The sequence below is a fragment of the Rhizophagus irregularis genome, chromosome 3 (assembly GCF_026210795.1).
Source record: "Rhizophagus irregularis chromosome 3, complete sequence".
Taxonomy (NCBI): Eukaryota; Fungi; Glomeromycota; class Glomeromycetes; order Glomerales; family Glomeraceae; genus Rhizophagus; species Rhizophagus irregularis.
The window spans coordinates 23,122-45,845 of NC_089431.1; the positions used below are offsets into that span (position 1 = coordinate 23,122).

Below are 22,724 nucleotides of genomic sequence, written 5' to 3' on the forward strand. Positions count from 1 at the left end.
CATAAAACAGTATATCATGTATTTATGCATAAACTTAATAATCTGTATAACTTATTCATAATTTATTTTTTTGCGAAATGAATAGCTATATAATCTGCATGCATGATCGTTTAGTAAAATTGGTTGAAAGCGCTATGCATGAAATGTATCACCTGCCAAATTTTTCAGATCAACTGTGCCAGAAGATTAGCAAAATAAAGGCATAGGTATAGGGGATAGAAAAAGCCCTTGCTGTTATGAAATTATCGGAATAGTAAAATTAGCCAATCATCCTATGATCTAGAAATCACTTAACGCTATGAAAGTGCGCAGGGATTTAGGAAGATCACATGTAATACAAAATTTATAATTTAGCCATCCATGGTGATCGGATCTAATTTAATTGAATCAAATCACCCAAACAATCAAATAAAAATGAATACGATATTTTATTATAATATACTTGCTATAAATTGCTATATAAGTCTTTAAAATCGCTATAAACGCTATAAATCACTATAATTTGCTATAATTTCACTATACCTGCAAAATGGTTAAAACTAGCTTCTATTCTGGTTTAAATCCTGTAGTGGTGCAAACGCTAAACAATCTGCAATATAGGTATAGTGGTAAAACACCAGAAATGTAGTGTTCTCGTGTTTATTATCCATTTAAGAAACTTCTTGAATATAACCCAAAATACTTCTCCAAGAATAGATTTATTCAAATGATTGAAAGATCATATAAAGATGGGGAATTTAAAGCTGGGAGATGTTCATTTAATATTTATTGCACTGTATGTGACTCCTCAGTAATTATTCGTGAAAATACCATCAAATGTGGCAATGATCATCTGAAGAAATGTATTGCTAAAACAGTCAAAAGGCATATTGCATATTCTAATTCTATACAGAAAATATGAAAAAAAGAGTATCATCAGAACTAAGTGATGATAAGATTGAAAAGATTTATCAAACATTTGGTTTTATATTCAGTAAATGCTGGGCTAAATTTAGTTATGCATATAAATATAAAAATAGGAAAAGATATGTCAATCGTTTAATTGATAGTGCAAAAGTTATCCAACGGACTTGTAGAGCTTTCAAGTTGAGACCTGAAACATGGGCAAAACAAGTTTGGAATATGGTGAGGAATGATGGTACTCCTGACAAGAAGAAGTTTCTATCTCCTCGTGGTAAAAGAGATATTTATGATCCATATGTATGGTATATTGATCGAAAAATTCTAGCTAAAGATTTACCTGAATTTTTTCTGAATAATCTATATCATGATGGTCATGTTCCACATGAGTGGGTAGAAAAGAAGAGTGATCAGTTACATAATCGATTAGGTAATATAGCATATATAGTTGCTTTTATAGTATTACATCAGCAAAACTATAGAATCATTACATATGATGGTGATTGGTCTTATATGTTAAAGTGGCTATCGAATCCTAAATATTACCGTATTAATAAATATTATAACAATGGCAACGTAAACTTTGTTAAAAGTAAAGCTCTGAATGGTTCTGGTTCAATCTGAAAACCAAGCCAAATCTGAATCGAAAATTCAGTTTCAGTTTTAAAAAATTTAATCTGAAATTTTTGGTTCAGTTTTCAAGGATCCCGAAAAATACATATAAAAGTCAGAGATGATCGGCAAAATTTTGCCTTAAAATAAGCAAATATTTTTACTAAGATCAATATGTAAAGTTGACTTCTGACTTTATAATTTATATTAGAATAAGCAAATTTTTTTTATGATATTTGTATATTAAAAAAATGAAATCATGGCTTTTTTTTAATTTAATTAGTTGTATTTAAAATATACTTCCAGTATAATTGATTTGTAATTGCTAGCATAATGCCAAATTGCATAAATTAATTTGTACTGACGTATTTATTTATACTACTATATTTAATTATTTGATAATTCAAGTATTAACACTAAAACAAAAGATTGTTAATTATTTTTTTATAAATTATAATAAAAACTTAGAATATTGATAACATTTTAAAGTTAAAGAAAAGTCAATATAATTTATAAAATCATTTCTAAAAGAAAATCCTATTTCTAAAGAAAAAAAATATTAATACTACTTTCACATATAAAACAAAAAAAATTTTACCCTATTCTCAACTTACTAAAAATTTCAGTTTAGTTTTAATCTAAAAACCATTTCTAATAGAAAAAACAATAGAAATGTTAATAATACTTCTAAAATAAACAAAATAAAGCTAAAAAATTCTTTACTTACAGTAAGCATTGGAGTTCCAATCTGAATTCCAAGTTCCTAAGAAAAAAGTAAAAGGAATATTAGTATGGTAATATTCCCAAAAAAATTGACTATTCTTTTCTCTTAACTCATATTTTTCCAAGATATTGGTATCTAAAATAATAAATTTTAGATTTAAGAAGTTGCTTTTAAAGAAAAATAATAAAAAGGAATATTAATAACATTCTAAACCAAATATTTTTTATTTAATAAAATGGCCTGTTGTTAAAAAAATATAACAGTAAAGGCCAAAAAAAAATTTTTATTGAATAAAACGGTTTGTTACAGACCAAAAAAAAATTATTTTATTTTTTTCTTTTAATAAAACAGTCTGTTAAAAGTCAAAAAATTAAAAAAAAAATTATTTATTATCAATCAGATTAGCCGTCAATTACGTATTTTCAAAAATTTATGTATTATACTATGCGTAATGCTGTTTATTAGGGAATTCCAAGGCATTATGCTGCTAATTAGTAGAAAATTGCCGGAATTCCAAGGCGTTATGCTGCTAATTAGTAGAAAATCGCTGGAATTCCAAGGCGTTATGCTGCTAATTAGTAGAAGACTGCTGGAATTATATATATATATATATTTTATTAAAAAATACCATTGACTACGCAAATTAAAATATACAACATATATAAAAATGATTGTTATTACGCAAACTATATATATAACCTTTTAAAAAATCTCAAAATCTATGCAAATGAAATTTTATGACTTTTGGAAATTTTACTAATATGGTTAAGCAAACTTACATATGACCTTTATATGTATTTTTCGGGGTCCTAGTTTTCAGTTCAGTTCAGTTTTTTTTAATAAGCCGATCCTAATCCGAACCGGGAACCAAATGGAGCTGATCATATTTTTATATAAAAAAAAATTTTTTTTTTTTTATACTTATTTATTTTTAATACTTTCGTTCCTCCCCATGCGGACTTTAAAAATAAGTTTCAGAAGGTTTCTTTTGAGCAGGGATATTTCTAATGCTTTTTTTAATAAATTTAAATATTTTTATTCTAGAAAACCGTTTAAACAGTTTTGCCTTAATCTTTGAAGTAGATTTCTTTTTGCGAAGGTTTGTTTTTGTTCTTTAGTTTTTTTTTTCTTTTTATTAATTTTATTTTTAATATTTTATGTTCTTTAAAGATAATTTGACGAGGGTTTTATTCTAAAAAACAGTTCACTTCTCTTCACAGATCTTTGGAATAAGTTTCAGTTCTTTTATTATTTTTCATTTTTAATATTAGAAAAAAGTTCTTCCATTCGGATTTTGAAGGTAAAATTTGGCGGTTTCTTTTAAATAGAGGTTATCCAGATCTTTTTTTTTTCATGGCTAATCTTTGTAGAGGCATACGTATTTATTCTTATTTTATTTTTAATATTTTTATTCTATTAAAAAGTTCATCTATCTCCAATATTTAAAGGAAAAATCGGAATCTGTACAAAAAAAATAATGAATTCTGAAACCTTGCAGAAAAAAAATCATAAAAGTATAAAAAAAGAACGAGTATTAAAAAAGTTTGGGAAAAAAACGCAGAATAAAAATTGAACTTTAAAGGTAAATTTGGCAGATTTCTTTGAGTGGGTTTATCTAGTTATTCTTATATTTTTAATATTTTTTATTTTAAGAAATAGCCATTCAGACTTTGATTTAGCAGGGAGTTTTTTTTTTAATTTTTTTTAATTTTTAATAATTTATTCAAGTGAAGTAGCAATTCAACGTAAGTGCACAAATTCTGCTGAATAACAACTTTGAAAAAGCTCGTCAAAAGGGCACTTTCAGAATCTGTATTAGCAAATATTTCCTAAGGTAATATAACGTTGAAGTTGGACTCTAGGTGAGACAAGAACGCGACAAGTGGCAGCTGGTCAGAGACCTAACAGATAAAGAAATGAAGGAAGCAAGGGGGAGTGAATAGGATGTCACAAAAAAACTCTAACAAGATACATTACAATTTTCATCAAAATCATTAAAATAACGAAAAACTGGAAGATCATAGTGTAATTTATCGATTTACAAAGTATGAAAACAGCAGTGAAAGCTTCAATGAAGGATGATAGTGCAGAAGGTGCAGAATTTCAAGACAATATACAGAAACGGAAAAGAAACAGAGAAAGAAAGGGAAAAGATGAAAGGGCCTGCTACGATACCATCAGCGCAAATATTTCTACACCGCAGACACCTCCTGATAGAATATACATGGAGTTAGAAAAAATGGCAGCCAGTAAATATTAAAACCGTACCCTAATAACCGAGGAGATAATAGTGGACATGATCAAGAAATGGCGAGTAGAAAATGATATGGACTCAGATTCGGCGAATGGGGAAATAGCAGCAAAGAAAGTAGATATTTCATCCAACAAACCTCTGAAACGGGATAACATTGCGCCAGAAACAGTCATTGAGGCCATAAAGGAGTATCGCGTAAACGAAAAGATAAAGTACGATCGATACGAAGAACCCGAGGATGTTTCTGATGTAATAGTATATAGGTAAAGAAAATTAAGAAAAAGTTAAAGGAGCTGCATCAGGAAATTTTATAGCGCGAAAAATTGCGTAAGTTTACGATTTTGTAAGTTTATGAAAGTTTATGGCATAATATTTCGAAAAATTTCAAAATATTACGTAAGTTTACAATTTCGTAAGATTTATGTGATATTACGGTTAAAATATTACGTAAGTTTACAATATCGTAAGATTTACGCAATATTACGGTCAAAATATTCTGCAAATTTACGAAACTGTAAACCTGCGTAATATTACGGTTGAAATATTTCGAAAATTTACGAAACTGTAAACCTGCGTAATATTACGGTTGAAATATTTCGAAAATTTACGAAACTGTAAACCTGCGTAATATTACGGTTAAAATATTTCGAAAATTTACGAGACTGTAAACCTGCGTAATATTACGGTTAAAATATTTCGAAAATTTACGAAACTGTAAACCTGCGTAATATTACGGTTGAAATATTTCGAAAATTTACGAGACTGTAAACCTGCGTAATATTACGGTTAAAATATTTCGAAAATTTACGAAACTGTAAACCTGCGTAATATTACGGTTGAAATATTTCAAAAATTTACGAGACTGTAAACCTGCGTAATATTCCGTTTCGAAAATTTACGAGATTGTAAACTGCGTATGCAGTAGAACGTATACAAGGGGCATGTGATACTATTGAATAATCAAAAATAATATAAACACCTTTTCTTTTATATAAACACCTTTTTTTTTAAGTTTGGGAAAGCAAATTTATTTTTATTTACGAATTTTTTATTATTTACAATTTTTATGTTAAAAATTAAAGTAAATTCTAATTTTTATTATAACTTAATAAAAAAATATACATTTGATACTTGTTCGCTACTATTTTATAAAATAGTACCCAGGCTGTACGGCGTGGACGTCAGTATCAGTCACAGCCCAAAAAAAACGTGAGTCTCCAGCCGATATTTGGTACGGACTGGGCCTAGCTACTCACTTAATAAATAAAAAAAATAAAAATAATTATCTTCTACGATACGTAGGTAAGTTTCTCCTTCTCCTACGATCGTCACGCGTATCTAAAATTGATCAAATTTATCAAATTTAAAATGTGAACGTAAAATAGAATGTAATATTAATTATAAAATTTTATTATAGTATAATTACCCGGCCTCTCCCAAAATCTCGTTCTAAATTCGCGATAATATCTTTGGCCGGTACGCGTCCACAGCCACCGCCCAGGCCGATCAGGGGTACCATTACGATAAAGGACATAGTTCTAAATATCAAAATCAGTTTGAATATTCGGTAAATACATTTAATTTAAATGAATGTAATTTTATTTATTTACTTACATGGTAATCCCTGACGAGGTTCCTCCACTTTTGGCTGCACTGTTGCCCGGAAACCCTCGTTCGAAATATTCTATTTATTCTGATTCAATTAAATGGATTGGTTAATTTGAATTTAAATTCTTTCTTAAAGAAAATTATAGATATTAGTCATATGAACCTATTGGCAACAGAGTCCCAAAAATCATGGCGGCTTCTACCATTAATATTATGGTAGGCGCGGTTTCTGTCGCGGCGTATGTCGACAAGTTCATCCATCATAGCCCAGTTCCAATGGACGTTATAGGAACGACGACGTGTTTGGCGAGGCATTATTAGATTTGATTTTATTTTTATAATTTGATTTTGGGATGAGTAAAAATTTGAAAGAAAGTCGTAAAATGTCACTTTAAATAAAATTTGAACAATACCTCTTTGGTTTGATTTTATTTCTCGTTTCAATTAAAATTTAATTTATTAGACTTTTCATCATTAAACATATTAATTAAATCTCATGCGGATATGGATTATCTAAATATAAATATCATGATTCTAAATATAGATATAAATCACTTAATTTATTTTAATTTTTTTTTAAAAAAAATCTTAGTTTGATTTCAATTAAAAATAATTAAAAATCATGTACATGTTTTGGTTATTTAAATATAAATATCAATATATTATATTTAAAAATAAAACAATTTATTATTAGCACATTCTATTGAATTTTAAAAAAAAAATCATCAATATATCATATTTAAAAATAAAACAATTATATTCTGATTAAATATTTTGCGTACATTTCTTAAAAAAATCATAAAAAAAATCTTGTACGTCGTACATGCAATTACTAAATATCATCCCCTTGTGATAAATAAAAAATTACGCAACACAAATTCAACACAAACTCAACACAAATTTAACAAATTTAACGAAATTTGGCCAAAATTAACAAATTTTTTACCAGAATTATCAACACAAATTGAACACAAATTTCAGTCACGATTTATTTATGTCACGCCCGTGTTGTTAATAATTAAATAAATAAATCTGCATTTTATTTATGATATGGAAAACGTGACCATAAATTCTTTTAAGGATATAATTTTATTAAAATAAATCAAAACTCCTATATCAAGTGACTAAAAAATATATTTATTTACGAAATATTCATTTTGTTTATCAAATCGGGGTACTATGTGAACGACACCATGTATAGACTCTATAGCTACAAAGTTATATAATTCTATCAATTTTAAGTGAGGACATCCATATAAATATGGGTTCCTTTTAGATTTAAAATCGTACCATTGAATTAATGCGAGATTTAGCGGTGGGTCTGTTAATACTTCTGCTAACAATAAGGCCTATAAATAATAAATATTTATTAATACTTTTATAATAAATTATTACATAAATTGGAAAAATACCTGTCCATAACAAAGTCCTTTGTCTGATATATAATCATTTGATTCTTCAGAATCCATTGAAATAGCTATGTCGCTAAACCATACTTTATTATGATACCTGTTTGTGGCACGCATTATGGCACCATTTTCCAGTGTTACCGATCCGTATATGTTTATTCGGGTTTCACCAATAATTGTGAAACCATCAAGTAAATCTAGATATGAATCCAGACAACTTATAAATCTAGCAAAACCAGTCTGCATTTTATTGTCTACGGAATCTTTTTTTTCATTAAAAAATGTATTTGCATCTTGTAAAGAGAATTCAAAGAGTCTTGCAGAAAATTTACAAGTGCGAGGTGTTTTTGCCGGATTCACTGAATGTTGAGACATTCTAATAGATATTGCTTGACGTTTTATCTATTAATTTAATTTCCATCTTAAGTTATATAATAAATATATACAATAAATAAAATTTTCAAATACTTACAGTTCGTAAAATCTGAGGTTCGACATCTTTTTTATTGCTAATTCGGTAGGGTATTTTAACGAAATATTTGTGAAGACTTTCGTAAGTTTCTGTAGTATAGCCATTTATTGCGCCATAAGATCGTATTGAGTCAATAATATGATAAACCCATGAATGCAATTTAGGTAACTTCAAATTGGAAGGAGAAACAAATTTAAAAGCCTTGACAAACATCCGGGCCCATCTATGTATTGCATTCTAAAACTTAAATGTTAATTTAATTTATTTAATTTAAATTTTCAATTTTACTAAAATTTTAATACATACATTAAATTTCTCCAAGTCACTTTCACTAAATTCTTCATATCTACTTAAAATATACATTTCATTCCAATATTCGTACAATTTCGTAAGATCATCATTATTTACAAAATTATCTACTTCATTGTTATTTTCATCATATAAATTATCAATAACAAATATCATGACTTTCATCAAACTTCGATATTCATTAGCAGTTAATCTTGCAATTGACTGCAGTCCATTGGAAAAAATTTTAATGGCGGGAAAACGTGGGATTGCTGCTAGACAGCGATCTACTTCTTCAACTAATTTATTACCATTAACATGTTGCAATTTTAAGATATCGCACGTGAAGATAATTTGATAACGAAATAAACCTAAATCTAAATGATGCATTCTGTCAGGAACAGTAGCCAAGTAGATATTTATATTCCTTGATAATATAAATATTTATAATTAATTATATATGTTATTATAATTATTTCTACTTTTGCATACTTACGGTAAATCCCAAAAAAAATTATGTACAGATTCTATGCAAACAGATCTTTGTGTATCATTTTCAAAATGTTTACGCATTTCATCATGAGTTCTTAGTATTACATCGTTAACCGATAAGTCTATATTTGCAAGATTTTCCCTTTTAACTAAACAGGAGTGACATGGAAGGTTTGAATTGGAGGATTTATAAACTAAACAAAAACTTGCGGCCTCCGGCCAATCTGCAATAATAGTTGAAACTCTAGGATAAAACCAGGTATTTTCATTATTTATAAAAAGGTCTATACCATCTTTTAATAAAATAATAGGTTCTAGTAAATGACGTAAAGATTTATGAAAGGTATCACGAACCAGATCTTTATTTGCAGCTTCTAAAATTGGTAAATATCCCAAAAGTTGCTTTGCATCCTGTTTATTACGACGCCATATTGGGATATTACCTAATGTAATATATATTGGATGCAATTGACTTTTTCCTAATGTATCTGTAGTTGTTGCATCTGAATATAAAATAATTGATAATAATTTGGAACCAGTAGGTAAGGATTCTTGCGTAGTTTTCCACCATTTTCCAGTGTTTTGTTCACTGTAAATACTTTCTCTATTATACTATAAAATAATATAAATAAATTAAAATAAATATTATTTAAATTATTGAATTAACTAATATTTACTATTTACCTCATAGTTTTCGTAAGATAGCGCAAAATTTTGTGTTATGTCAGGAACAGTTAAGATATTTTTGATGCACTGTATTAAGTTTTGATAATAAAGAAAATAATCTTTATCTTTATGTTTTGTTATAAGAACTTTACTAAATTCTAAATTAGAAAACTTCATATTATTCATAAATGCTCGTCCCTGTTCGATATTTTTTGGTAATGGTGATTCTGTAAGATTTGAATGTTTATTAAAAAAACGTATTATTTCATTACCACCTTTATTGTTTATTTTATATTTCGTTACTAATAACATTAGATCTTTATAAGCATCATTAGGAAATTCTGTGCAAGTTTTGGTATTGAGATTTTTGGGTTCTTCAAAAATTTCAGGCTCTTCAGATGAATCTAATATATTTTCAAAGTTACTATCTTCAAGGCTCATCTCTGATATTGCACTTCCAATACTGTCAAATGACATATTTTGTACATTATTATCATCATCCACCTAAAATTATAAACCAAAATGAGTTAGTATAATTTGAGCTTTTTCTTTAAAAAGAATAATCTGGAATAACATAATTACCTCAACTTTATCATTTTCATATTCACTACTTAGATTACTTCTTGTATCCATTTCACTGCTATATTTTTCACTATCATTATTATCATCATCATCTTCTACTTCTACTTCTACATTTTTTAAGCATTTTTGGGCGTGTTGAGTATATGCAAAGCGTTGACTGAATATTCGCATACAAAGGGGGCATTTGAAACTCATGTTACTAAATTAACGCGTCAAATTTGATGAAAAGTATCAATTCACTATTTAATTTATATGAGATTATGTGTGCTAATAAAATTATATTGCAAATTCATTGTAAAAATTTAATGAATTAATTGAATGGATTACAATTGATTGAGTTATTTGAATAGACACGACTACGCAAATTTACGCATTAATGAATGGAACTGGCTGTAAGAATCTGGTGGCTAATATCGCGGAATCATTCGCAATTTTACGCATTATAGCAAAATTTAAAATATGCGAAACACTCAGCAATTTTGCTGTCGGGAACTTGCCGAGTTCGTGGGTTGGCAAATCTAAAAATAAATGTAACAAGTCTATGATGTACCATATAAATATTGTTTATTATTTTATTTACTATTTCAATTTGCCGGCAACCTGCCAAGTGAATCTGACAGCAAAAGTGCTGAGTGTTTCGCATATTTTGAATTTGCTGTAACGGGCTGTAAGAATTCGGATGGCTTATTCAATCGGCTAATCATCTGATAATCAGCCGCAAATTTATTGGCTTAACACGGCAAATCACTTTTACAATAATGGACGGATGATCAGCCACAAATTTTATGCGATAATCAGGTTATAAGCGCTCAAGATCACTATCAATCTGATCAGCCAAATGAGTTCACTGGCTGCAACTTTTTTTTTCCATGCATAAAAGCCCCAACATGTGTAACATGTTATTTTTTTATAAATTGGATTTGATTAATATTTCGATTGTACTATGTGCTTTTACGAGAGTTTTTTTTTAAAGTTCTCTTATGAAAGTGTTACAATATTTTTTCGTAATATCACGATGCAAAATTTTTGCATTAGTACATTCATTTTTCGTAATATTTCGCATTAGTTCATCCATTTTTCGCAATATTTCGCAAGTTTTTTTTCTTTTTTAGTATAGAATGGCGGAAATTACCTTATGACAGCTTGCCTCCTTTTTCTGAATTTCTGATTCATGTATTTCCCCCTTTTTCCTCATCCTTTTCGAATTTTCTAGTTCACCTTTTTCTCATATATTTCCTTTTTTTCTCATATATTTCCTCTTTTTTCTCATATATTTCCTCTTTTTTCTCATATATTTCCTCCTTTTTCTCATATTTTCGTTTCAAATTTATTATCATAATGGCTACAAAGCGTGGCGAGAAACGAAGAATTGACGATAATGAAAGATTTTCAAAACGTAGTACTGAGGGTAGCGAAGCTGAGAAGCGAGTGAGAATATCCGATGATAGTGTTGATGGTATATATGACATAATATGTATCATATTCTTTATAAAAGAAATTATATAATATATAGTTAAATTATATTTTATTGTTAAAGTTAATAAAAAAACAATAGAAAAACTATTAAGAACCAATTCGCAGATAATTTCTAAGCTTGAAGTTCTTATCACCGGACAAAAAAATCTCGAAACCCGTCTCTCGAGCATAGAAAAAAAGCTCAACGATAATAACAAAAATAATAATAATACAATAGATCCGGAGTATGTAAAGGTAATAAAGATGAATATTATTTAATGTAAACCTGAAATGCTAACCTCGTTTGATTAGGAGCTCGTTAAGAAGGTGCCGAAAATTTTATTTGAAAATTTTGTTTATCCTTCGCAAGACGAAAGTACAAACTCGCTACCGAAAAATATTTAAAAGACGAAAATCCGGAATTTATGCGCCAGTTCAAAAAAAATCAATGGATTATTTTTTTCGAAAAAAAAAATTGCCCCGACTGTAAGTTAAAGCAATTATGAATTTTATTAAATTTCATACTAACATTTTTTTTTAATAGTTAGTACAACAACATAGAAGCATACGAGGGACGTTCACGTCTAGAGTTAAAGACGTTATGTATTCTGTTTTTGAAGCGACTGGGCATAAATTACCGTCTATTAACACTCAGGCTAGTCCGTCAAAGATTCAGGAATGGAAGAGTAAGGCGGAGGTGAAAAGATGTTACAACAACCTATTTAAAAAGGTTAAAGATGGGCAACCTACGACATATATGTCGCTGATAATTGATAAGTTGCGAAAAGAAAATAAAAATCCCTCAAAAACACAAATAGCGTATGCGATTAGCATATGCGAAACGTACTTAAATCCTAATAATCAAAACATTCAAATGAGCGAAAGTATAATGAAGTCGAAGATAATCAACAACTTAGTAAGTTTTTAATTTACAATTTGCAAAATGTGAATTATTTGAATTACAGTTTATTTATTTATTTATTGATTTTTAGCAAAAGTTGGAAAATAGGGATAAATTTACACATTCGGACGATGATTCTCATGATGGTAATGATGTAGACGATGGTGGTGATAGAGCAGCTGACGATAGAGCAGGTGCGGCTGATGATGATGTGACTAACGATGGTAGGCCTAACGATGGTGTGGCTAACGATGATGCGGCCAACGATGGTACGGCCAACGATGGTGCGGCCAATGATGGCATAGCTGACGATGATATACTTTCTATTGACTCTTATAACACGGAGGAGGAAGGTCGGTATGTAAATAGTTTATTAGAGAATTATGGGTTGCATAAAAAATAAATATTATTTTTTATATATATCACACGTAATAGCATTTTTTTTACCATAATTAATATAGTTTTAATAAATAAAATGGTTATTAATTCTTAACAACACGGGTGTGACATAAATAAATCGTGGCTGAAATTTGTGTTCAATTTGTGTTCAATTTGTGTTGATAATTCTGGTAAAAATTTGTTAATTTTGGCCAAATTTCGTTAAATTTGTTAAATTTGTGTTGAATTTGTGTTGATAATTTTTAATTTATCACGAGGGGATAATATTTAGTAATTGTGCATATACAATTTCTGTGATTTTTTAAAATGCGGATTTCCGTAATTTTACGATATCGTATTTTCTGGCCAATCAAATTAGGCTGATCCTTGCATGTGATTTAATCATTTAATCATTTAATCACGCACGCGTTTTTGTCTTATTTATTTTTGTTTCTTATTTCTTTATTCTTTTGTTCAATATTTTTAATTTTTTTGTCTCTTCTTTCTATTATTTCTTTAATTATATACAATATATTTACATATATTTCATAATTTATTGCTTTGCAGGTATAGAAATATTTGTTTATTAATACTAATTATTTTCATTTTTTTTTACCTCTTTGTTATTTTGTATCGTAATACTAACAATAATATCCATGTTTCCTTTATTCCTTTTTACTTGTACTGTAATACTAACGATACTAACAATACTAACAACATGTTTATTTTTTCCTTTCTCTTTATTTCTTTATTCTTTTGTTCAATTACTTTGCAGGTATAGAAATATTTATTTATTAATACTAATTATTTTAATATTAACGCGTTTTTTTTTTACCTCTTTGTTACTTTATGTCGTAATACTAACAATACTATCTACGTTTCCTTTATTTCTTTTTACTTGTACTTTAATACTAACGATAATATCCATGTTTCTTTTACTCCTTTTACTGTTTCTTTAACTCTTTTTACCTTAATACTAACAATAATAACAATATTTCTTTTATCTTTATATCTAATACTAACGTTACTATAGCTGTTTCTCTTCTTTTTACGTCTAATAATATTGTTACTCTACTCTTTCTCTTTTTTACTTTTATGTATTCTGTATATATTAATAAATACTTGTAATTTTTTATGATTATATCTAATAAAACATACATTATATAAACTTATAGTACAGAAAATGAAGTATTATTTATTGAAATATTTTGAAATATTACGAAATATTAAGTTGTGTAAAATCACAGAATATTACGAATCGTCAAATTATGGAACATTACGCATCATAGAATTTCGAAATATTTTAAAAAGTTGCGAAGTATTACGCAGTAAAATTACGGAATATTACGAATCGTAAAATTACGAAGCCTTGCATACAGTAATATTTCGAAATATTTTAAAAAGTTACAAAATATTACGCTTACGCAAACTTGCGGCGGGTCTGAAAACTTACGAAATATTATGTAAAATTACGAAATATTGCGAACCGCAAAATTACGGAATATTACAAATCGTAAAATTACGAAGCTTTGCATATCATAATATTTCGAAATATTTTAAAAAGTTACGAAATATTACGCTTACGCAAACTTGCGGCGGGTCTGGAAGCTTACGAAATATTATGATGTGTAAACTTGCGCAACTTTTCGCACTATATAATTTCCTGATGTGGGCAAGATCTTTACAAGTACCTCTAATGAAATGGAATGGGAAGCTATTAGAGTAGAAGCCTTAAGTCCCTTTACAGAAACCTTGAAAATTTGAGCAATGTTGAATTGATATGGATATGATATAAATTTCATGTCATAATGGTATCAATTTCCATGATGATATTGTTATAATGTTGATTTGATATCGTTACTTCATCACCATAATTTATCATGAAAATATCATGGTGATATCTATTCAAAAGAATATTAAATCGGCACAGTCTTGATATCATTACAATGTCAGTAATTTCAAAAAAAAAAGATGTAGAATTTTTGATATTGATTTGATATCATCACTTCATCACCATAATTTATCGTGAAAATATCGGGACAACATTTATTTAAAAGAATATTTGATCAGTATAGTCTTGATATTGTTACGATATTGTTAATTTCAGGGAGAAAAAAGATGTATTTACGATATTGATATGATATCATCATATTATCACCATAATTTATCGCAAAAATATCATGATGATATCTATTCAAAAGAATATCAAATCGGCACAGTCTTGATATCATTACGATATCAGTAATTTCAAAAAAAAGATGTAGTATTTGCGATATTGATTTGATATCGTCACTTCATCCTCCAATTTATCTCTGAGATATCATGATAATATTTATTCAAAAATATCTAATCGGCACAGTCTTGATATCATTACGATATCAGTAATTTCAAATAAAAAAAAAAGATGTATTTACGATATTGATTTGATATCGTCACTTCATTGCCGCAACTCATTTGTGATATCGCAACTCATCTGCAATACCGCAAATATTAAACTTTATTTTTTTACAAATTAATAAAAAACTTTTAGATGTATAACATGCTGTCATACTATTATCGCCATTTTCAAATTAGTGTGATTGGCCATATTTTACTATTTAAATAAAAATATTGATCTCGGAATTACAAAAATAACCATCACGTGCACATATAAAAATTAAATATTAATTGATCTCCGTAATGCTAAGCCACTGTTGCATCACCTCCGATATAATTTTTTATCGTGATCGCGTTCATTTTGACGGTAGCATATAAACTGACATGTTCCGATTCCACAAATTTCAAACAATTACAATAATTATAAATATAATTTGTAAATAAAAGTGTTTACTCTTTATAGGTAAGCTCAACTATGCCTCGAGAATTCAGTGAAGATTTGTACTGTCATATAGTTTATCTTTATACCGATGGTTTGTCAACTGTGGATATTGCCAATACATTGCATATGAGTAAAGGTGTTGTAAATAAAATAAAAAAGAGATATAACCGTTGGGCATGTGTTATAAATCCTTTCAAAGGTGTTCCTGGTCGAAGAAAACTATTTAGTAGAAGAGACATGACTATACTTAGAGGTCTTGTCAGAGAAAAGGTAGACTGATACTTAGACGAATTGATATATGAAATGGAATGTCTAATAGGGAAAAGAGCATCCATTGCAACTCTCTGGAGGTCGCTTCAATATTTAGGAATTACTCGAAAAAAGATAAAACATTATATGTTGTAAATAATTGATGTAAATTATCTCAAAAATTTTCTCAAAATTTTTCTTGTATGAAGTTGCAAAAAGCAGCACTAGAAAGAAATGAAATTGTACGAGCACACTATTTAGCTACATTTGGTGAACATTATACCCAAAATCAACTTATTTTTATTGACGAAAGTGCTAAAGATGAAAGAAGTTTGTCACGTTTATATGGTTATTCTCCCAGAAATACACCTGTTCAAAAAAAAGTAGTTTTTATACGGGGAAAACGATATACCATTTTACCTGCACTTACAATGGAAGAATTTATTGGTATTGATATATTTGAAGGATCTTATGATAGAAAAAAATTTGTTGATTTTGTTCTCAATCAAGTAGTAAGTAATAATTGTGCTAATTACAAGAATTTGGATTATTTTTTTGATAATTTTATTACTATTTAGGTGCCAACAATGAATCCATACTATCCAGGAGATAATAGTGTTATTGTAATGGACAATGCAAGAATCCATCATGATAATGAATTAGTAGCTTTATTGGAGGGATTGGGATGTCATGTTGTTTTTCTTCCACCTTATTCTCCTGATTTTAACCCCATTGAGACTGCATTTTCAACTATCAAATCATGGATTAGACATAATCGTGATTTTATGAAAGCTTGTAACGATCCTGTATATGCATTATTAGTTGTGTGTAGTCAAATTTCACCTCAAATGGCAAAATCATATTTTGAAGCATCAATTTATGTTTAGAATAATTAGTTTTTAGAAAAATTTTATTTAGAAAATCAATTTATTAGAAAATAAAACGTATAGCTTTAGTTTATAGAAAAATATCAAATTTATTATTTGTATTATCAAATATTCTAATATATTTCAAAATCGTTGAGCTGCTCGTTTGACATTTTTCTGCCATCCAATTTTCACTACTTCTAATTTTTGCAATTGATCATCAGATAAATCTTTGATTACATTTACAGCAATTTCTTCTTCAAGAAAAGCATTTTCGAAGTTAGAGTATATACATTACAGTTATGTTTTTGATCTAAACTACTGAAAAATTCACCAATTGAAGGTAATGTATTTGGTGATGCTAATAGAACATTTGTATTATTAGAACTATACGATGTCAACTGTTCTTGAGAATTTGGATAAAATTGTGATGGTAATTGGATTATAATAGGAGTAGCAGTAGCAGGTAATGCCTGACTTACTTGTGTTTGTGCTGTCAAATTATTTTTATTGACAGATACACTTGATTTTGCATCAAATGTTGGATAAGATGGGGGCACTTCATAGGTAGCTGCTTCATTTATCTAAATAAAAATATTATAATTTTATCAATTTATACAATAAACAATATTTACGTTGAAAAACTTACTATTTCTCGTGCCCAAAGCTGCAATCTAGCAGGATTGAGTTGTAAATGCCGATTATCTTGAATAAAACATGGTGTTGCATGTATATTACATTTATACATTTCACATAAAGTAGAAATTACTTCAGATCTTGTTCTTTCTTCCTTTGATAAATCTTCTTCACAGATGGCACGTAATTTTTTTTTCTTTGTATATTGCAATTCTTCAGAAGAAAATCCACTTTCATCAGAACTCTAGAAAATAGTAAATGTTAAAAATTCATTTTTTATTATACTATACAATATATTGTATAAAAAACTTTACCTTACTGCGTGACTTTTTTTTCTTTATCAAATCATCCTTTACGGTTACTATCATTGACATTTTTTTGTTAGCTATGTAGAACTATCCTTTTATACTCACTAATAAACTCTCGAAAATCCATTTCATCTTCAAGTTCATTTGAAGGTCCACGTGCATTTACTGCCTTGTATGATATAGTATAATCTTTTGATTTGACTTTTTTCTTCAAAGTTTTTTGAACTGCTAAATTTATTTTTTCCATAACCTTTTTATAGCTAACGGGTTCAATATTCAAAGTTTTTGCCGTAGGTACTTTTATAGTATTACTCTTAACAATTATCTGCACTTTTACTTCTTCAAGATCACTATCTTCATCGTTAATCTCTATATCATCAATGCCTTCTCCCTCTTCAGTATCACTACTTACCAAAGAGAATATTTTATGATTTTTTTCTTTAACAACATTCACAACTTCTTTTTCATTTGATAAATCGCTTGGAGCAACTTTATTATTTTCTTTTAGAGTTTGCTGGTCTTTTCTATCAGCATTTCTATACCGTTGAATTTTGCTATTACAAGTACTACAAAAAGTGTAAGAAAATGATTCTTCAAAGTTACTATTATAACCAAATTTTTCATTAGCATCAAACAAATATTTATTTGCTTTTGGAAATAATGGATCTGGTTTAAAAGTACATTGATATATTTGTTGTGCGCGTTTTGGATGTTTAGTTCTTGTTGGTTGTTTATTTTTATTACATTTACATGGCTCTTGCTATGGCAACTCAAAACAGTGTAAGCATTTTTGACATGAATAACATGTGTCTAAAAGGTATTTGCAATTGAGTTCTGTCATTGAACTGATAATTTTTAAACGCGAAACTATCTTTTTTCGCGTAAAGTAGCGTCATTTTTATTAAAAATATCTACTAAATTAAGGAAATGATCAGACAGATAAATTGGCCAATAAAATTTTGTTTTCAGTGTTTTCGGTATTTTCAGGAATAATTTTATTGATTAACAAATCACCTGATCACACTAATTCGAAAATGGTGATAATAAAATAAAATTCTGATATTTTATGCGATTTTGAGAAGCTATTACTGATAGAGTTGCATTTTACCTTCTAATTTTAACATTGCATCCTTAAAACATACAAATATCGTTAAAAAATCCATGATTTCTCAATATTGATTTTATTTGTGATTATTTAGAATTCAATTAAGTAATATTTTTAAGTAATATACATTAGTTATCTCAAAAAGTAACTTTTTCTTAATAGACTTAGAGAATACAATGTTGCAAAGCATCTTTTAACGCCAGATTGAGCTTGTGCATTCATACACCGTCATTCACCTTATCTCCACGTACGATTTTAGACCTCCTCCTTGTATATTTTTTAATTGAATAGCGCTTTAAATAATGCCACGCCTATAGCTGAATTTTTGAAAAATCTTGTGAGATTACATTTGCACATTTAATCAAATTTTTGACTAATTTTACAATGTCAGAACTGATTAAATTAACGCAGTGCGCAATGCACTGTATATCGAGAATTTATGGATAATTTTGAGAGATAATTCAGCAGTGTGGTCCCATCCAACCGACTAGAGCTAATAAAATGATCATGTGAATCTTAGAATAGATAACAAATAGAAGAAACAAAATTAAAAGCAGAATATTAATAAAAAAATAATAATGAAATTTACCAATCGTATAATTAGTTTCCTTAGCTAATTCATTATGATAGATTCATAAATTTACACGAGCCAATTCAGCTTGTAATAACGTTCCATTTATTTAAAATTTGTCGAGTTGGTAAGTTGTACGCTGGTTGTAAAGTTTTAATCGTATCAATAAACCAAGGTTTTCAATAACACTAAATGGGATGCTACTCAATACTCATATTAAAAGCTTTAGTAACTGAATGGTCAATAGCATCAAAATATCTCTTTTCCAATTTGTTGTTTTTTTTGTTAAAATTTTGAATTGATGTATATTCGTAATTTTGTCTTTGCTTTTATTTGGTGATTACCTTTCCTCCAAATCAATTAGTTTTTTAATATAAATGCATTGTATGATGAGAGAATATACAGTTTAATTAATCACATCGGGAAATTTTTTGGGAAGCAGATTTGCGCAGATTTTCAGAAATTATATCTGTGCAGATCTTATACCTTGGCGCAAAACATCAGAAGAAAAATCCAATAAAAAACTGCGCAGATTTTATAAATAACAAAGTTCTGCACAGATTTTTGTTATTAAATTCTGCATATATTTTACAAAATAAAAATCTGCAAAATTCATCAAATAATAATAAATTATACAAATTTTGATTGTTATTTTAGCATTATCTAACATCAATTTATTAATTAAACGCACTACAAATTTATCACTTTACTATATTATTTTATTAATGTACTAATAGCTAAAGTTCTACTGTAATTTACATGTTATTAATGGTTTGGATATTATTCCAGTTAGTTCGATTTCAACAAACAACTATTTAAATTTGCGTTTATGAAGCGTCTAGGAACTTGTAGACCTACCAAAAGTAGAAAAGTAAAAACATTCAGTTAATTAGTAATGTTTCATTAAAAAAATAACATTTAAACTTCAAAGAATACCTTTGAAGTTCCATCCAGGTGCAATCCAAGAAGTCGTGGACCTACAAATTTCATTTCTTTGAAAATCTTTATTTTTTTTTCAAAGTTCCATCCAGATGTCATCCAAAAAGTTGCTGACCTACAGTATAAAAAGAGAAACGAGATATTAGTTGATATTTTATTAAAGAAAACAAAAGAAATTAAAGAATTTCAAAGGGTACCTTTGAAGTTTAATTCAGAAAGCACCAGGAAGCCATAGACCTACAAAAAGAGAATATGTTAGTAAAGTTCATTAAAAAACAAAAAAATTACTGAAGTTTCGAAAAGAATATGATTCTTTTCAAAACTCACCTATTCAAAGGCCACAACCGATACCTGAAGTTTTGAAAAGTTAATGTAACTTTTTAAAACTTACCACAGGTTTCGTTTCCAAAGGTCCCAACTTGATACCTACAAAATAAAGAAAAGAAAATTAAAAATTTAAAGTTTCGAAAAGTAATGAAACTTTTCAAAACTTACCTATCTAAAAGATTCCAACTGATGCTAATCAATACCTACAAAATAAAGAAAAGAAAATTAAAAAAAAATTAAAGTTTTGAAAAGTAATGAAACTTTTTGAAACTAGAGTTTGGAACCGGTTGTATTTTTGGAAACCGGATTTAAAACGGGTGCAACCGGTTCGACCCTTTTCAAATCGGTTTTTACAAACCCGGTTGAAACCGATTTTTGTACCCGGTTTTATATTTGTTTAATTATAATAAATAAATAATAAAGTAATAGTTAGCCGCATCTGAAGTCACGTTCCTTGTTTTCAGTTAACTTATGGAATTCTACTATGATCTACATCCTGGATTAGAGTTTCCATTTTTGCATCAGGCTTACACTGATTTCAAAATGTACGGGACACGTGACAAATTACAAAATTCTACCTAAGGTTGCTTGCCGAAACCTAGGGGTTTAGGCAAGATGGCGTTTCGCCGAAAAGCGAAATTCTGCCGAAACTATATTAAAGTTATATTAAAAAACTGGCGAAACTTTGGAGAATGGTGAAACCGCCGAAACTTATTATAAATGCCGAAACTGCCGAAATTCTGCCGAAACTATAATAAATCTATAGTAAAATTTTGACGAAACTAATCGTAGGATTTTGAAGAGGTTTAGACAAGCAACCTTAATTCTACCCGCATGAATTTGTCAAGTGTACAGTACACTGTAATTTTGGCCAGAATTAAATGTGATCGGCATATAATTGGCCGAGTTTATAATTTCGGCCAGAATTACAAAACTTGTATAACACAATTCCAGAATTTGTGTAGCATAATTTTCTATAACTAATAAAAATCCCGGTGGCTAAACTATTTACCCGGTATCACGTGATTTATAATTTCGTAATTCGGGCTGGCACTATAAAGTTTCGATATCACACCGGGTTGAGCACCTGGTTGCACTCGCTTTAAACGCAAACCGGTTTTTGCAGCATGAATCTGGATTGAACCGAATCGTAAAAAAAATGGGTGGAACTGGTTTAAAAACCGGATGGTGCATCCGGTTCCAAACTCTATTCGAAACTCACCTATCTAAAAGATTCCAACTGATGCTAATCAATACCTACAAAAAAAAGAAAAGAAAATTAAAAAAAAATTGAAGTTTTGAAAAGTTAATGTTAACTTTTTGAAACTTACTACAGGTTTCCAAAGGTCACAACCAATACCTACAAAATAAAGAAAAGAAAATTAAAAAAAAATTAAAGTTGCGAAAAGTAATGAAACTTTTCAAAACTCACCTATTCAAAGGTCTCAACCGATGCCAATCAATACCTATAAAATATAAAGAAAAGAAAATTAAAAAAAAATTGAAGTTTCAAAAAGTTAATGTTAACTTTTCGAAACTTACCACAGGTTTTCAAAGGTTGCAACTAAAGCTCCGAATAGTTCCGGTTTAACCTGAAAACCAAACTAGATCTGAATCAAAAATACGGTTCAGTTCCAATAATTTTAATCCGAAATTTTTGGTTCAGTTTCAGTTCAGTTCAGTTTTTTTTAATAAACCAAACTGGGACCCGAACCGGGAACTGGTAGAACTGATAAAAAAAATTTAAAAAAAAAATTTTTTTTTATTTTGTATTAGCTTTCTTTTCGTTTTCCTTTGCGCACAGAAAAGTAGTTTTTTTCGTTCTCTTTTTTTTGTATTTCTTTTTCGCCTCCTTTACTAATGTCGTACGTCTCCCTCTCTTCTTTTTGGTCTTAGTTCTTTGCAGTTTTTCACGGAAAAGTCCTTTAGGCTTTTGGCTCTTTGGCTCTTCACGGTTGGTTTTTTTTGTTTTGATTTTTTTTTGGTTTTCTTTTACTAATTTCGTTTGTCTTCTTTCTTTTTTTAGGTTCCAGTTCTTTGCGTTTTTCACAGAAAGGTGTGCGTTTCTTTTTTTTAGTTTTTCGGTTATTTTTTTTTTATTTTCTTTGCTAATTCCATTCTCCTTCTTCCTTATTTTAGATTTTCGGTTCTTGTTCTTCGTGAA

General features: G+C 28.5%; 6 protein-coding genes across 6 annotated transcripts; 5 read left to right on the forward strand and 1 right to left on the reverse strand.

Moving 5' to 3' along the window:
- Window positions 1–897: 897 nt before the first annotated feature.
- OCT59_020061 (uncharacterized protein) lies at window positions 898–1,524 on the forward strand (the record flags this gene model as incomplete). Its single annotated transcript, XM_025332963.1, has 1 exon — window positions 898–1,524. One exon carries the CDS (start codon window positions 898–900, stop codon window positions 1,522–1,524), a length of 627 nt encoding a protein of 208 aa, XP_025164733.1.
- A 2,759-nt stretch (window positions 1,525–4,283) lies between these two features.
- On the forward strand, window positions 4,284–4,496 carry OCT59_020062 (uncharacterized protein; the record flags this gene model as incomplete). The annotated part of the gene is made up of 1 exon (XM_066148917.1): window positions 4,284–4,496. One exon carries the CDS (start codon window positions 4,284–4,286, stop codon window positions 4,494–4,496), a length of 213 nt encoding a protein of 70 aa, XP_065989877.1.
- A 36-nt stretch (window positions 4,497–4,532) lies between these two features.
- On the forward strand, window positions 4,533–4,757 carry OCT59_020063 (uncharacterized protein; the record flags this gene model as incomplete). The annotated part of the gene is made up of 1 exon (XM_066148918.1): window positions 4,533–4,757. The coding sequence occupies one exon, from the start codon at window positions 4,533–4,535 to the stop codon at window positions 4,755–4,757; it is 225 nt and encodes a 74-aa protein (XP_065989878.1).
- A 6,588-nt stretch (window positions 4,758–11,345) lies between these two features.
- OCT59_020064 (uncharacterized protein) lies at window positions 11,346–12,766 on the forward strand (the record flags this gene model as incomplete). The annotated part of the gene is made up of 4 exons (XM_066148919.1): window positions 11,346–11,463; window positions 11,545–11,717; window positions 12,007–12,378; window positions 12,455–12,766. 4 exons carry the CDS (start codon window positions 11,346–11,348, stop codon window positions 12,764–12,766), a joined length of 975 nt encoding a protein of 324 aa, XP_065989879.1.
- A 2,826-nt stretch (window positions 12,767–15,592) lies between these two features.
- Window positions 15,593–16,386, forward strand: OCT59_020065 (uncharacterized protein; the record flags this gene model as incomplete). Its single annotated transcript, XM_066148920.1, has 2 exons — window positions 15,593–15,829; window positions 16,018–16,386. 2 exons carry the CDS (start codon window positions 15,593–15,595, stop codon window positions 16,384–16,386), a joined length of 606 nt encoding a protein of 201 aa, XP_065989880.1.
- A 432-nt stretch (window positions 16,387–16,818) lies between these two features.
- Window positions 16,819–18,781, reverse strand: OCT59_020066 (uncharacterized protein; the record flags this gene model as incomplete). Its single annotated transcript, XM_066148921.1, has 6 exons — window positions 16,819–16,931; window positions 17,009–17,258; window positions 17,324–17,554; window positions 17,625–17,671; window positions 17,724–18,378; window positions 18,761–18,781. The coding sequence occupies 6 exons, from the start codon at window positions 18,779–18,781 to the stop codon at window positions 16,819–16,821; spliced, it is 1,317 nt and encodes a 438-aa protein (XP_065989881.1).
- Between the last annotated feature and the right edge of the window lie 3,943 nt (window positions 18,782–22,724).